Source organism: Cimex lectularius, unplaced genomic scaffold (assembly GCF_000648675.2).
Source record: "Cimex lectularius strain Harlan isolate CLEC.00 unplaced genomic scaffold, Clec_2.1 scaffold78, whole genome shotgun sequence".
Lineage (NCBI taxonomy): Eukaryota > Metazoa > Arthropoda > Insecta > Hemiptera > Cimicidae > Cimex > Cimex lectularius.
Genome location: NW_019392658.1, coordinates 1,557,806 through 1,574,706, shown reverse-complemented (window position 1 = coordinate 1,574,706; position 16,901 = coordinate 1,557,806). Strand labels below are relative to the sequence as shown.

General features: G+C 32.1%; 2 protein-coding genes across 2 annotated transcripts; one reads left to right on the top strand and one right to left on the bottom strand.

Moving 5' to 3' along the window:
- Positions 1-1,168: 1,168 nt before the first annotated feature.
- LOC106663364 (RAB6A-GEF complex partner protein 2) lies at positions 1,169-5,853 on the top strand. Its single transcript, XM_014388173.1, has 8 exons — positions 1,169-1,464; positions 1,527-1,645; positions 4,471-4,581; positions 4,763-4,912; positions 4,973-5,085; positions 5,145-5,297; positions 5,361-5,538; positions 5,606-5,853. The coding sequence occupies exons 1-8, from the start codon at positions 1,184-1,186 to the stop codon at positions 5,803-5,805; spliced, it is 1,305 nt and encodes a 434-aa protein (XP_014243659.1). The 5' UTR covers positions 1,169-1,183; the 3' UTR covers positions 5,806-5,853.
- A 16-nt stretch (positions 5,854-5,869) lies between these two features.
- On the bottom strand, positions 5,870-16,015 carry LOC106663287 (ionotropic receptor 40a). Its single transcript, XM_014387995.2, has 16 exons — positions 15,896-16,015; positions 14,098-14,202; positions 13,898-14,004; positions 12,557-12,652; positions 11,388-11,524; positions 11,156-11,321; positions 10,319-10,422; positions 9,433-9,523; positions 9,199-9,357; positions 8,963-9,107; positions 8,774-8,902; positions 7,869-7,969; positions 6,721-6,880; positions 6,398-6,494; positions 6,108-6,322; positions 5,870-6,039 (listed from the first exon to the last, which is right to left on the bottom strand). Exons 1-16 carry the CDS (start codon positions 15,945-15,947, stop codon positions 5,954-5,956), a joined length of 1,950 nt encoding a protein of 649 aa, XP_014243481.1. The 5' UTR covers positions 15,948-16,015; the 3' UTR covers positions 5,870-5,953.
- Between the last annotated feature and the right edge of the window lie 886 nt (positions 16,016-16,901).

Genomic DNA, 16,901 nt, shown 5'->3' with positions numbered 1-16,901 from the left:
CTCAATATTCCGCCATCGACTCTCTCACATTGCACAATCACGCTAATAAATACTTAATATGCGAAGTCATGAGGAGCGTTCAAGAATGGAGTAGTTTAGAAAAACACCTTTTTCATTTTTTTTGCTGCGTTTCGACCTTTATTCGGACCATCTTCAGGGCATAAAGTGTGGTACTATTCTTGTAGTACATCATATTGGTTGTTCTAAACTACCTCATTCTTGACTCTGTGTATGTATATATTTCTACATTGAACTTATAGTATTTCTAATTAAAATTTTTACTAAATATAATTCATCTAAATATGCACAAAATACTCTTATTTTTACTTACTTAATCAACATGTTTTTATGTAATTAATTTCTAATATTATTTATATAATATGTTAAGATATGTTATACTATTGTACAATGACAATTTAAAAATTTAAAATAATTATGATAAATGTAATTTTTTTTCTGTACGTGCATATGTATATTTCCATATTAAACTTACAGTATTTCTAATTAAAATTTTTACTGAATATAATTCACCTAAATATGCACAAAATACTCTTATTTTTACTTATTTAATCAACATATTTTTATATAATTGTTTTTTAATATTATTTATATAATATTTTAAGATATGTTATACTATTGTACAATGACAATTTAAAAATTTAAAATAATTATGATAAATGTGATTTTTTTATGTATATTTATATGAAACGTTTTTTTAACACACACTCAATACGCACTCACACAAATAAATATGTGGTGATTTAAATAGCCCGCTTTTTCTAATACCGATAACCTCCTAAAGGACATAAGCAATTGTTTATACAAAAGAGTATTATGTAAAGTTAATCGTGTAACTGTATCATGTTTTCAAAGTTAATAAAAGCCTACTTCAGGTTTACATCGTGAGTCCTTTGTGATATTCCTTTTCTATTACAAAATACTTTCATCTTTTATATTGTTTTATTTTTATATTGCATATGTCTATATTCAAACATTTTTTGTAAACTTTATTAATTCCATAAAATATATTATTATTATATTACTATGTTTATAAAGTAAATTTATTTTTAAGATATGTACATTTAAGGGGGCTTTAAGCTTTAAAATAAATAAAAATGAATACATTTCTTTAAATACAAATCGATCGAAATTTATCGGATGTGTTCCGATTATAAATGTTGTTATGTATCGACATGCACATGTTCATGTCACGTCAAAAGTGAAACCTCCTTTAACCGAACTTCTTCACCGACAGACTGACAGTTGTAAGCATCCAGCTGGAGTCAACCAAGATGAAAATGGGACGAGCCGTAATGCGGATGGAAGAAGGCATGCGTGGATAAAACCGGAAATAAATATGATCGACATTCGAGCCAATTTAATAAACGGTTCCGTCTGCATTCCGGGTGAAAACATAGTATGTTGCATTTCCTTCCGGAATAACAAAGACCCATCCGACTCAAGGTTTGCCAGCCGCTTGTCTTATTTACATTTTCTGGCGATTTATGCATGTGCTTGGTTTGCAGTTCAGTCGAGACTTTGGCGTGGGCCAGCGTCCAGATCCACTGCCTCTGCTCCACCAATTCGAAACTCAACGTCACTTCAAAAACTACCTCTGGCCTGGAGACAGCTTCAACTCTATCGGGTAATATACCTTTCTTATGTGTTTTTTAGTATAAGCCGTCACTCACGATTATACTGTTGTAATTAGTCAGTTCAACTTATATGCATGGCGTGTTGAAAATATTTTTAATTGTACCATATCATGATTACTGATACAAGTGCGTTTGAGCGGCTCTAAGACAACGGTCTGATCATGAGTCATCCTAACTGTCCTATCTGTTGCCTAATCATAGATTTACGTAAATGTTCGAGTGAGTTCCAATGCAATTTTGCATAAGGTGCACTAAACTTGGAGAAGTTCACATGGCAAAACTATTCTTTTGTTCAGGAATTTTTTTTTGCATAGTTAGTCCTAGAAAAACATCGTGTTATTATTTCAGCCATTATATTAAAAAACACGAGTTTCTAAAACATGAAACATCTAATGATGATGTGTCCACTTTTTCGGCAACAGTATCAAACTGGCTGTAGAGAAGTTTGTTGGGGCCCAAGCATAATCGTCAAAATTGGCAAAACAAAAATCAGAAGATGAAAATATAACCGTGTCAGATTTGTTGGATGAACTTGGATGTTTCGGGTGATAGAAAGAGGCAACAGCAGGGAATTCTGATTAAAACTTTGCCCCAGTAAGAAAGAATTGCAGGTCGACACTTCTAAGGAGTACTTGTCATTGACTGTCATTGCTATATTTATGTTTCCTGTTTCTTCATATCTCCAGTTATGTCTCCATTGAGCAGTTGCTCTGCATTTGAAGATATGGGTGGCTGTTTCTTCCTCCTCAATGCATAACCTATGATGGGGTCATCATTGAACATGTATAGGAATACGAGACTCGATTGGGAAGAAAATGATTACCCAGATATTGTTGCATTCTACAGAAAACATGAAATAATATCAGATGAGCATTATGTAGATATTCGTTGTGCTGTAATTAATAGCCTGGGAGTTTTTCTTAAATGACAACCTTTCAATTCGTTCGTTTTGTATGTTTTAAAATCTAATACCGATATTCAGCTGATCACAGAAGAGAGTTCTTGTGAAACTTATGCCGTTGAATATATTAATAAAATTAACAAAGGTATCAGCAATTTACAACGGCCAATAGTGACAATTGTGAATGAACATCCTGATTTTGACTTTGAAATCACTACAAAAATGAGTGTTGATATGTTAAATACCATTGAAATTTCAAGTCAAGAGGCTGCTTGGTATTTGTTACGTGAACTAATGTTGAAAAGCTCTTCCGCTATAGTGTACATTCCAACCGTATGGCCACTTGAAAAGCAAAGGGAAAAAAACATTGAAAGAATTCAACAATACGAACTGTAGTGATGACTTAACGGACATCTGGACAGAAAATTGGTTCAATAAATATGAAAAAAGATCAGAAGATTTAGAAAATGTTACTTTGGCATAATTCATTTTGCATTATACGTTGAATCACGGTGTTTACATATAGCAAAATTTGTATGGAATTATGTCGAGATTAAATAAATGAGCACGATCTGGTACAGGTTTCAGCAAATAGACATCCAGAAGCTGAATTGAATATCAATCTTAGAATTGCAACACTCAACACATTAGATGCAATTGCTAAAAAGCATGAAAATTTTGATAGATAGATATACTTTATTTACAAAATGAAAGAAAGTTAAAAATTAAAAACACAGTATTACTATGGCATGGTATGAAGACCGTCAGCCAGAGTTCGGACTACATTACTATTCTAAGAATATACATAATTATGTAATTATAAGAAAAGGAGAATTTACAATATCAACTTAAGAGGTTACAATTATTTACAGGATTTTCAAATTTCAAGATAGAAATGTGATAAACTGTGAAAATAATAAAAATGACACTTCAAAGAACCAAAGCAAGGATTCCAACTTACAAAGGGTCCCCCACTGGCAAACAGAATTCGCATTTAGAAGCCCTAAATAGAAATTATGTGTATTACCTGCGAGAGCAAAAAAGGAAACAAAATAAGTCGAACCGAAAATTAATTCCTTACATTCCAATAAGTTCATATCTGTAAAACCAAGCTTTCCAAGCAAAATCAACAAGACCCCGGCAATCCGAGCCATTCAGAAGGGCTATAAGCTCTTCCCTTGTCAGAAAACCCTTACCCACATACAGAAACCTCAATTCGTTAAGGACCGAGCATCTAGCGAGAAAATGAAATGCAGCCTCACGATCACCTAAGTTGCATAGAAAGCAGGAGTACCCCCAACCCAAGGCCTGAAATTCAGGAACAACAACTCCCCTCGAATTTTAAACCACCAGCGGAAAAAAGAGAACGGAGCACCATTTACTGGAGCAGAAAAACCATTGCAAGGAGTTAGGGAATGATCCAACTCCTTGTAGAGTTGGAATCTATTTGAATCCACGGCACGAGAAATACAACTCTCCCAATGACGAGCCCCCATAATATGAAAAAGATTGGAAAACATTTCAGACCACGCTGCAGAATTATCCAAAGAGAACCGAGCCACATTATAGCTCTCCGCAAGAGAATTCCAGGATTTGAACCAGGATATGTTACCCTTAATAACTTCAAGTGATGTGATTTTTGTCAGGCGAGAATCAGGAGCTTGAAGCGATTTCAAAATAAACTTAAAATGTAACCTTAAAGAATAAACAAACAACAGTTCTAATGCGAAAAGCAAATGAAAAACTTGAAGATCTATCGATGCATGTAATTTAAACAACTCCAGATCCTTTGAATCATTCTAACCTGTACAATAGGACATAATTTAAGTATTTAAAAGTTGATACGCTAGTCAAAGAAAAAAAAAACATGTATATACTAACCTTATGCTCGTTAAATTTGATTTTGTTTTTTAGATACATGCTTCATTCCGTATAAAGGAGATGTCCATGGTCAAATTGTATTATCGACCAAGCCTAAAATTTTGTTTTGTGATCTTCAGTTGATGCCTGGATTAAGTAAATCATGTAAGTGATTGTTTAGCTGTTGTCATTTCGCTAATGAATTTCAGATTTTTCATACATACAACTTGATTAGTACAAATATAGATTTCATTGATAACAACAGCAATTGATTTCACAATTAAATCTCCCTTTATTTATTTTTAAAACCTTTTACAACATATTATGAAATCAATGTAAATTCTAGTCGTATACACTGAAGTTTTACCACCAGAAGCACCCCCATCTTACCGTGGAAAGTTAGTTAAGTATTCTTACAAGATCAGTATTGGTGCACAGCGAGTTAATTCCCCGACAAAATTATTACGACTACCGTTAAGAGTTTTGGCAATAGCAGGTAAGACGAAAGGTAGGTTTGTTTTTGTGTTGGAAATTCACAATTATTTATTTTTACCAGGTCTTCCCGACTACAGCATATGTGAAGATAGTGAAGATTTATCCCCGAATAATCCTTTTCTAGAAACTTACAATAAAGAATATGAACTAATTCCAGTACTCCAGCTTGTGGAGGTAAAACATTTTTGCACGAATTTTTAAGCGATAAATAATTGTATTGCCATTTATTGCAGAATATAACGGCAAGAAGAAATCCAAATTTTTATAATATCACTAATACCAAAGGTAAAGTAGGAAGGTTTTGCCTTTTCAAACAGGCGTACAGACTAGGAGAAGATATTGTCGGGACGTTTGATTTCACAAAATCCACAGTGCCATGTTTGCAGGTATGTTGCGAATTCATAAGGTGATTCCTTGTGCTAATTATTTATTGTATCGTGTATTTTCAGCTTACTGTCACCTTACAGTGTGAAGAGCATATAGTGGGTGAAGCCAAATCTGTAACTGGACCTGAAATAGCTACGACTTCCTATAGTAAACACCACGAGATCTGCCTACATTTAACTCATTGCCTTCTAAATTTGCCAATACCACTACACGCCACACCTGCTTTTGCTACTGACTTGTGTATGTACGCTTTGCCCTTTATTCATCTGTATATAAGACATTTTCTTGTACTTTACAACTTTTTTAGTGGAACTTACGTGGAAGTTGCATTTTGAATTTGTCACCGGCCATCCTGGGGAAACCTCTATTCATTTGGATAAACAAACATGGCAAGCACCTGATTCTCTCAATATTGAAACAATGGTTTGGGATTTACCTATTCAGATATATCCGACTGTCCCAACACCTGAACCTAATTCTCAAATGCAATATTATTTAACTTTGTAATACTATAATTTAAAATTTTCCATGTAATAATAAAACGTTTAAAATATTTATAGTTGTAATTATTTATTAAATATTTTATTACTGTTACAGTGTTTTTGTGCTGAACTTTCATATAGAACTTGTGCGTATCATTTATAAAGCATCATTATCAATCTTTTGCATTGGAAGTTCGTTTAGTTCTTTTTGGTTTTTCCATTTGATGCTTCATTATGTTTTCTCCCAACAATGCAGCACCTGAAATAGTTTGTTCATTACCAATGACATATTCATAATTCTGTAATGAAATGTTGATGATAACATACCCGCCATTATATAGCCGACTATCAGGACATAAAATGCACCCTGAAGTGTTTTCATACTCATTGCTTTTAATCTTGTATCGTTTTCCTTTTGCACTTTACCTTCACCGACTTCGGTCTGTTTTTTTGGAGCTTTGCTTGGCTGTTTCTCTTTCAGCTTTTGATACTCGTCCTCGGTTATTTTTGTAAGGACTCCTGCTTCAAATAATCTCATGAGGCTGGTGGCAAATACGACAGAAACTGAGTCAAACAACACTTAGAAAAAAAAAAATTTATACGTCAAAATAATTTACATTTCATTAAAATTATGTATAAAAGGGCATCCGATCTGGAGAGCAATAGCTGAATATCTGGTAAAAAGTTTCTCACTCAGGTGGAAATAATGAACGCCTAAAAAACAAAAATAAAATCATTTCTAATTACAATATGAATTATATGAACATCATACATAATTTAATGTATTGCCATTATTTCGTTTGTGTTAATTTCTAACATATTTTATTACTTCTAAATATAATTGAAAATAATAAATAAACAGTGGAATAAATTACTGGATAAATTTTGGACAAAATATAATTTTTTTTCTTTCTTCTTTATTAACAGAAATTAAATGTACCAAATCGCCTTGTATCATAAAAGAATGTTTCTCTGCCACCTATTAATGCGAAATTCTTTTCCTTTTTGACAATTTTCATTCCGTCCTCTGTTGAATCTAGAAGATATTCCAACTGTCCTTTCATTTTGTCCCATATACTTTTGTAAAGCCCTGTGCCATTCTGAAATTTGAAGTTCAGCCATATTTGAAATGCTAAATTTTATAAATTATGTGCGAAAATATTTGCTAGACCCAGTTGTAATATAATGCTGCTTTTTAGTTTTAAGTTCAGAAAATTTGTCGAGGAATAAAGTTTCTATATAAAGTGCTAAAAATATCGAAAATATTCTTACGAATAATCTAGATTCAGTATTGCCAAGTAAATTTAAAAAAATATGTCTGAAAAGCTTTTGACCTATTTTAAGGTCCATCATCTGGGCAAAACAATCTTAAAGATGTGTACAAAATGTTAAGTAATTTTTTAATAAATGGTTTCAAATTTTTTTGAGCACAGACTGAGTTGCGACATTGCCAATGTCTGTCTCCTAAACTTAATTATGTCAATTTGTAGACGTATTTAAGATAATTTTGCCCTTAAAGACCTTAAAATAGGAAGAAAGCTTGGGTGATAACAATTTAAAAAAAAAAATCATCAACTTGACAATACCAAGATTGAGATTATTTACGACAAATAACAAGATAGGCAGTTTCCCTTCTTTTATAAACAATAATATCATTTTGTAGTTTGGTCGTTTCTGACTATTCATCATCACCCCGAGAATCTCAAAATATAATCTCATTTGTGTAATCACTTCAAGTCAATAGAAAGGGATCAGAATTTAAAATTGGAAGTAAGAAACATTGTGTTAAATATTTGATCTGTTATATATTAGTAATAATAATATAATGATATGATAGTCAATAAAATCTGATGAGTCAACAAAATATTGCATTTGACTTAAGTAACTTGGGTTTTTCGTCAAATATTACAACATTTTAAAATCTCTATTTTGAGAAGCAGCAACATGTGTCAGGGAGCGTATAGAAGTATATAGGGCGAATAGTTTAAAGTACAAAGTTGTGTGAGACAAGGTTGCTTATTGAGCCCTATTCTTTTTGCCCTTACATTTTACCCCTACTTCTTTTATATCTTGTTTGATATAACTTACTTCTAAAATTGCATGTGAAGCGCTGTGTCTTTCCGCTAAAAGTTGGTATCCCTTAAATGCCATAGCTTTATCTAGTTGTTCCAAAGTGGTAATTGGCTTTTCTACAAGAAAAGAATCATGGAAAATTACAATGGCTCTTTATTTCAATTAAAAAGAAAAACTTTACTATTAAAGTAGTGAAATATTTGTGTTGTGAAACGATATCATCATTCCTGATCATCCTGGTCTGTCTATTTTTTCCAGTTTGATAGATGGAAAGATTGAAAGAAGAGCAGCAAGAATAAGCAAGGAGGCTAGCATAATCGAGTAAAATCAAACTACAGTAAATATTTGAAGAAAAATGCTTATTACGATAGTACTTATAGTCAGGTTGAAGAATAAGTAGCCTCCAGCAATTTATTTATTAACTCTAAGCACTCAACAGCTATCATATTTTATTTCAACAAGCCCAAAAATCATAGATTTATTTTATATGTTTGTCAAAGCTCATAGAGTTCAATGCTTTAAAGATGAGAAGCAGTAATGACTTTTAATTGCACGAACAAATCCATGAAATATTAATGTTTAAGAACATTTTTTTGTTAAACTCTATAATTCTCTTGTATAACTTTATTGTACCTGATCATGCTGGTTTACCTATTCTTGTTGGATCGTCCCCATTTCCTGTCTCTTTCTCTAACAAAATAAACTCCTTCTAATAACAGAAGGGAAAAGAGGTAAGCAAAACACGCAAACCACTGAAGATAAGAAAATGCATTAGACGAGAGAGAGAGTGAGAGAGAAAGAAGTGAGACCTGAGGAACCTGATCAGGTTAAAAGTTAAAATCATCTCACAAACATCACAATGTTTCACAATTTCCTCATGTTTTTATTTTTTAAAAATCCACATTGTAATGTTTACTTACCCCTAGCAGGTCGAGCGAACATCGAGGTTAAATTAGCTGAATACATGTCACCAATTACATAAGTTGATACCAAATACATTGTGGCAATTAAAATTCTGACTCGGTCTACTTTGAAACAATCAGTGATACCTAAATACAATGTACATTTAGTAATAGATAAATAAAAGTTACATCGTTGGAGAAACACACTTTGTCGGAGGAAAATCGATGTTGTTATCCATATACAATCCCATAGCTTACTTATACTGGTTATTTTCCATTCTGTGGATGCCAAAATCAGCATGTATAGAAAGGGTCCAGAAATAAAAATAGTAACAATGACTGCAGGCCATACCTTTGTATACATACATTATTATTTTATTTTTTTAAAACAAATTTATTATAAAATAAAAAGTCAGTAATTCATAATAAATGTAAATATGTACCTGCCATTGGAATGGTCTTATCAAGGCCAAAGCTTCGTTTAATCTACCAGGTGCATGCGTTAAAAAAGCTTCATTATCAGCTAAGGTTAGAAAAGAAAATTCAACCACTTGGCTTCTTTCGTATGTAACTGTTAAATCACCGATGAACATTTCTACTTCCTGAAATATAACAAGGCTTACTCATGGAAACAATCACCCAATGATCTATTTAATTTTAGATTTAAAACTACCCACTTTTTGCCAAATTAGGCCAAGCACACCTTGCATTGTACCATTAATGATGGCAGAACCTTGACTTCTATCAGGCGGATCAAAATAATCATATCTAAAAAGAAAATAATAATAATAATTAAAATGTAGATTCCCCGACATGAAGGTAAAGAAGGAAATGAACTTGCTGACCAACTACCCAAAATAGGTGCAGCCCTCTCACCGATGGGGCCAGAACCACAGTTAGGTACTTCAGAGTGTGTGCTTAAGTTGGAACTAGAATGGCTTGAGAAAGAAAAACTCAAGCACTGGGCAAAGCACCAGGTTTGAGGCAAGCTGATTTTTTTTTTTTTTAACGTGGGCATTTCAACTTCAAAGTTTTTTTTAGTAAGACCCCCCCCAAGTAATCAGCTAAGCAATAGAAATTTAAGCACACAAAACGTATTTAGATCTGATAATAGACCTCCAATTTTTCAGATGTCATTGATATAAAAGTTTTATACCACAGGACATTGTTTGTACAGGACTAATTGTGCATTATCAGGGACCATATTTCGTATGCTGGAGCTGCTGAATAAAACAAGAAATATTGCTTATCCCTTCAATGATCCCATTGCCATTTTTAAATCTTGCAGCCCTGGATCAAAGAGTATAAAGCCATTTTTTCGATTGTTGTTTTCTCTATCTTGTTTTTATACTTTGCACTTTTATTTTGCCTTATCCTTACATATAGTTTATCTATTTTCGTATGTATTTATTGTAGTTTTGACTGTATAAATACATGGACAAATGTCTGTAGAACTATAATATTAAATAAATAAATAAATTACATTTTAAAAAGGTTAAAGGCACTGAACTGACTAGAAATTTATTTGCATCCAACTTTATAAGTCAAACGTAGTGTACTTACTCAAAGTTCAGTTTAGACGAGAGTAGTCTTAACAGTTTGTCATCTCTTCCACCTATTACTTCAATAGTGTCATTGTTATAAGTAACAAAGTTCCAAGGCGGCTTCTACACAAATAAGAAAAAAATATATTATTGGCATATCAACAGATAAACATGATAAATTTAATTTAAATTACAATAAAATTCAATCAATTTATATAATTAATTTGACATAAGGTTCTTTATTAGAAAGTCACCTAAAATAAACAAATTTTACAAAGCTGATCCATCATCAAACTACTTTTTACATTTGGCTTAATATATCACAATTAATTAAGGTTTTTAGTTGAGATAAAAAGTCAATGGCACGAGCGGGATTCAAACCCACGATCTTCGGCTAGATACGCCGCTGCTCTACCACTTGAGCTATTGTGACCTCGATCCACTCGGACACCAACTTCCCATCTCAACCCCACCTTTTGAGTTTTCCCTCCTTTTTGCCATGGATTAAAATGATGTATACTTCACTAAAGCTCTCCGTGGCCATTTCATTTGTCGCCGAGAATCCAATCCGATTACACGACATTTGAAAAATGGCAAAAAGGTGGGAAAACTCAAAAGGTGGGGTTGAGATGGGAAGTTGGTGTCCGAGTGGATCGAGGTCACGATAGCTCAAGTGGTAGAGCAGCGGCGTATCTAGCTGAAGATCGTGGGTTCGAATCCCACTCGTGCCATTGACTTTTTTATCTCAACTAAAAACCTTAATTAATTGTGATATATTAATTGGTCAAGCGGACCACGAAATTAGTGAATTTGGATTAATGTTTAGAGGTTACAGATTTTTTTTTTTTTAACTCACGTGTAAAACAGGAATATTGAATACTCTTCCTTTGAAGTTTTTATACACTTTTGAAGCTTTTGGTAGAAGAGGTTGTTGGAATAAACCATAATTTTCTGTCCACCAATTTACCAAGTCCAGAGTGTTTTTACCATCTGGCCGTGCTTGGCTATAACCTAACTTAAATCTAAAATATTCAAGTAGTATTATTTTTAATTATTAAAAAATATACTCATTTTTTAATTATACTTACAGCCCATATCTAGGACTTGTAATGACACAAATGCGCATTGCTTCTTGTATGTTAATAGAAAATTTATAGCTTATTTTTTTACCTTTCCAAAAGAATAGAAATATAACATTGCGTCTTGCTAGATTTTCAGATGATATCTGTTTAAAAAAATTGATAATAATAAAAAAGTTATGAGCATAATAATAAGTAGAGCCCGGATTTGTATGCAGTGTTGTTTTTGCTAACACTTACGACCATGGATGATACGTGAATCATACCTCTGTGGTGAAGTTCATTCTTCAACGGTCATCTACTCAACATTACTAAGAAAAATAAAAAATAAACTAGGCTGCTAAGAACATGAAAAGAAAAAAACAAGAGCCTAAAATTTGATTAAGATCAAGAAAACTTTCCAGGAACAAAACTTAAAACAAACCCCACAATAGAATTTCTTTCAAAAACTTCTCGGTGCAGTTTTTTTGCCTCTCCTGAAAAAAGTAATTTTTCTGAAGTAATCGATTCGAATCACAAAAATAGACAGTGTCAAGTCCTCTTTCATATTTTCAACCTAATAAACGTAAAAAACTGTCGAATGAATGTGGGATCTCCAACTTCTAAAATAAGAGACTGGATGTTTCTTTTCAAAATAAAATATAATTTAGTTAAATCCCAACAATGCAGTAATTATTTTACATAGGAAATTAAAAAACTCCTTGATAAAAATACCAGATTGAATTGGGGTAAATTAATGAAATCTTAAATGGAAACGATTAAGTTGATATAAAGGGAACCGACAATCTAGTTATTTTAAGTTCCTACAAGTATGCTTACAAGTATGCTTCACCTCTGTTGAAATTGGAAACATATATACAATTTTTCATGCCATTAACACTGTACTTTAACTATACTACTTCGAAATGTTTATCATTGTAAATTTTAATTCAGATCATGAAATTAATTAAAGTTAATTATTAATTTTGTATAATATTTTAAATTTTAGGATTTTTGTGTGACTGAACTTTCAAAATAAAATATCTAGTTTAAAAAATTAGTTAAATTATTTTTTAGTGCATAAAATATTGCATGCTTTTTGTTTTTTAATGCATATTATATGGCACATTTGAGTATTTTTTGCACATAAATCCAGGCGAAATAGTAAAGATCTAAAAGAGATATACAGTTCTACTAACCATCTGTAAAATATCTTCTGCGACTGATTTTTTTGCAAATATGAAATACTCTGCACTCGTATAACCATCCATTCTCATTTTCATGTCATCTAAGAGCTAAAATGAATAGAATATTTTGTAACAAATTGAAGTCAATTTTAAAAATTGTAGGATTGAAATAATAAACAAATCAGTAATACTTAATGTCTCTGACTGTCTCTCTCTTAATTATTCTTTTTTTCTTTCTTAATTATGTACCTACCTTATACCTGTAGGTATAATTTGTACCTCATCTTTCTTTGTACATATCAAGAGCAGTCAATAGATGTCTTTATAGATTCCCTACAGGGATCAACCTTACTCAATTATTGACATACAGACTTACTTTTGGGCCAAACGCTTTCTGGCAGAGGGAGAAAAGGTGCTTGATGGGTACCACTTAATTTAAAGATGTCATTACTTAGTTACATATAGAGAAAGAGCGTAGGAATGCCACCTGATATGAGAATCGTGCTTGAGAACTGCCATGAATATTTGGATCATTAAAATTTTGGAAGGAAAGAAACAAAGAATGCATCTAAGGAGGCAAGAAAAAACTGAGTTCTGTCAGGATTCTTGACAGGACACCACAGATTGAATGGGCATCTGAAGAAGATTGTATAACTCGACACGGTATGTACAGATTCTGCAAAGAAGCAGAGTAGACACCAACATACTTACTAACAAACTGTGGTGACACATTTGCCTGCAGGAGGAAGTGTTTTGGTATGTGCAACCGTAGAAGAAATTCAACCAGTGAAACTGGGCCTACAAATCAAGTTCCTTGATGAACTAGAACTCACTGGTGTGCTGTACTTAAAGCACACCAGTGAGTTCTAGTTACATCTACATCTTAGATCATTAATAGCAATAGTTAAGATAGAGTGAGTATTTCAACTAAGTATAAAGTGAATGTATTTATTGGCGTGAATGTATAATGGAAGAAATATTGAGTACCCCATCAACCCTTAGGTTAGTTGTATTATAACATGCGTAAAGGGTGATGGAATAATATCGACTATTATACCACCCTATTTGAGTGAATGATATACAAATAGGATTAATGAGTGAGAGTGTCTAGATTTAAAAACTGCATTCTTTGGGGGGTCAAAATGATTTATTTTTTGACAGCTCCTTCTCACAGCCTAACTCAATGGCAGGCCGGATAAAACTACCAATACCAAGACTGCCCTTACTACGAGAAGTCATAAGCTCAATTCTGTACATATGTGTATGTGCAAAGTTGAGCTTATATAAATCCATCTTTCTCTTTCAATCATTGTAATAAACAGTAAGTAATTCAGTCCAATAAATTCAACATACCTTGTTTAAATATGAGGCTTCTTGTTTTGGATTATCTAATTGATAAACAACAGCTTTCAATCCAGAATTGAACAAAGATATAATAAAATCATTAATAAAATCTTCATCTAAAATGGCAAAATATCTGTCTGTATTGAAATTTATAATGACCATTGATGGTAATATGTAAATATATTTTTATGAAATGTATTGGATCTTACCATAGTCATAATCAAATACAAGAGACAGTTCTTTTGTAGGTAAAGCTGCTGCCATGTCCTTGATGCATTTAATTAACATGAGGTTCTTATGCGCAGTCTTGCTCTCTGCAATATATTCAATAAATTTTTATATTGGAAAAAAGTACATCTACAAATTAGGTTGTCATAAATTAACACTTGATGGTTAAATTAAGGAATTTCCTGTTTCAGTTCAGATTTTGTAGATTAAATGAAAAGCATATAATATAGTAATATACAGCATCATAGTCCATTATTTTTGTAAATATACACTGTTCAATTTGTATAATTTGTTGTACAAACGATTTTTGAATTTGGTAGTCGAGTTTCTTTGCATACTTGGCCTATTACTATTTGTCACATATTTACAAAAATGCATTTAAAATTTTAATAAAATTAATTGAATGATTTTTTATAAAAGTGCACATATATGGAGGGTTTTTTCCTCCAAATAGATAATGTTGGTCATGCCTGCCCTCAAGAAATTCATGAGAATATTCTTTGTTCTCACTTTTCAGCACTTTTGTAGAATATACTACTGTTTTAGAGCAGGCAAACTACGTTGGTCATTGCCAGCCTTCTTTCTTAGCTTTGTATTTCTTTTCTTAACTTTCTCGCTTTTTAAACCTACTAATTTCTTTTACTGTTTCTCCAGCCAAATTGTGTTTTATGATATAACAGTGACAAACTATATTTTCTTTATCCTATTGCTAGCCTTTCTGTACCTCAGGGCCTTGTCAATTGTGAATAAAATAACACAAATATAAGGAAACAAGGTAAAAACATAATAGTCTGGTGAGCATTCACATTACCCCAGAGTATCTAATATTCCTGGGGGTAATTGGGGCTGGCTCTTCCATTCACACTAATAAATTCTCACTATCCCAGAGTATTTGATATTCCTCGAGGTAATTGGAATATAAGCCACTCCATTCACACAAATATATGCATTCATTCCAATAAATAACACATAACATACAATACAAAGATCTGTATTCAATTAAAAATATTTATGGCACTAAGATATTGGATTTGCGACCCGAGCCTCTGCTGCCATGCCTTAAGGTAGCGCATAGGTTATGTGAGAAGTCATATTTCTTTCTTTGCAAACTTGCTTCTTTCCAGTCTTTCATAATGTGCTCTACAGTGATAAGCTCTCCACACAATGGACACCTACATGGTCTCACCCCATTAAAAGGTGTCCATGTGTAATCTTGTTATGACCTATGCACAACCTGGTAAGCATGACCTTTTCCTTTCTTGACCCAGCCTCTGCAGGCCAGGGACCCATGTCTTTTTTTTACATTTGTATAATTTAGATGTGTGTCTTTCTTGAACTATTAATGCTTTACTTTGAAAAATGTATTTTTTGAAAAGGATATTTAGTGAATTTAGTATTTTTTCCACAAATATTCCTTTTGATCATCACATTAACATTGCCATAAATGTAAAAACATTTACAAAGATTTTGTTTTATTTACTTTTTTCAAAGAAAACAATTTATTAAATTGCATCTTGACTGGGTTTTAACCCAGGTTGAATGTTTTTGTACTTTTTTCTGCAATGTTTAAGTACAGACAAGAGATATACCACAGCCATCAAATATTTATAATCAGTAGCAGCTCATCTTTCTCCAAAAGAAATCATAGCAGCAATTAATATAATGAATTTATTTTCAGGACATTTCAAAGCAATCCATTTCCATACCTTGACCGTTATTTCACGACCTAACGTATAAATATAATTGTTGAATAAAATACATTTATACACAAATACATACCACATATCATTAGGAATAAAGCCACTACAAAAATTGTTTTGAGTGAAGACATTTCTGAAGCAGTAAAGCCAACAAAGCAACAATGAAACAGTGGCCAGAAAGATAGAATGATGAGTGTCGGATGTATACATGCAAAGGGCAAATATGTTAACCTTTATAAATAGTTTAACATTTCTTTAACGATTCAGAAATGCCTCAATACATTTTTCCCGATTGATTTTCTTTTCCAGGCTATTTTTAATTTTTTAACAACGGAGATCGAAAGGTCATAACGATAGCAGAACATGAGTTACAAATTAATACTTTTAGTCAATTATATTTTTATGGGGTTTTTGAGATCGACAAACTTGATAATTTCAGATTATTTTGGTCTGCCTATAGACCCGCATCGAATTACGCTCTGAATTATATTATACATACACCTATTTATCTTATATTACATAAAGTCTATCTATGTATCTTCTAATAGACAAAAAATCACTCAAATTCACACTTCAGTGTTTTTGATCATCATCAATAAATTCTCCATTCACAAAATAAATTGCACCGCAGACGGACATTCATAAATTTCATGATTTTCTTTAACAAGGACTTTTTTAGGCAGGATACACTCTTTTTGAGAGGTGGTCAAAATAAACAAAACTTTTATATCCTCAGGGCAAATTTATGAAAAAAATAAAAACTCTGGAGTCCACATAGAGTAGCTGTTAAAAGTCCTTAGTTGTGAANATTCATTATTGTTTTTGGTTGATTTTTTTTTATTAGTATTTTTTTAATTGTTAAAGTTCTAAATGGTTTTTTATTACTAATTGTTATATTATTTTATTATAATGGTTATACAGTTTTCACAATTAAGGACTTTTAACTGTGAGACTCTAGATTTTATAGATATTTATTTAAATAAATTTGCCCTGTGGAAGGCAAAATACATGCCGAAAGCTTGGCAAACTTATAAGTTTTATTCATTGGACCACATTTTTGATGTACATCTAGAATTACAACTGCT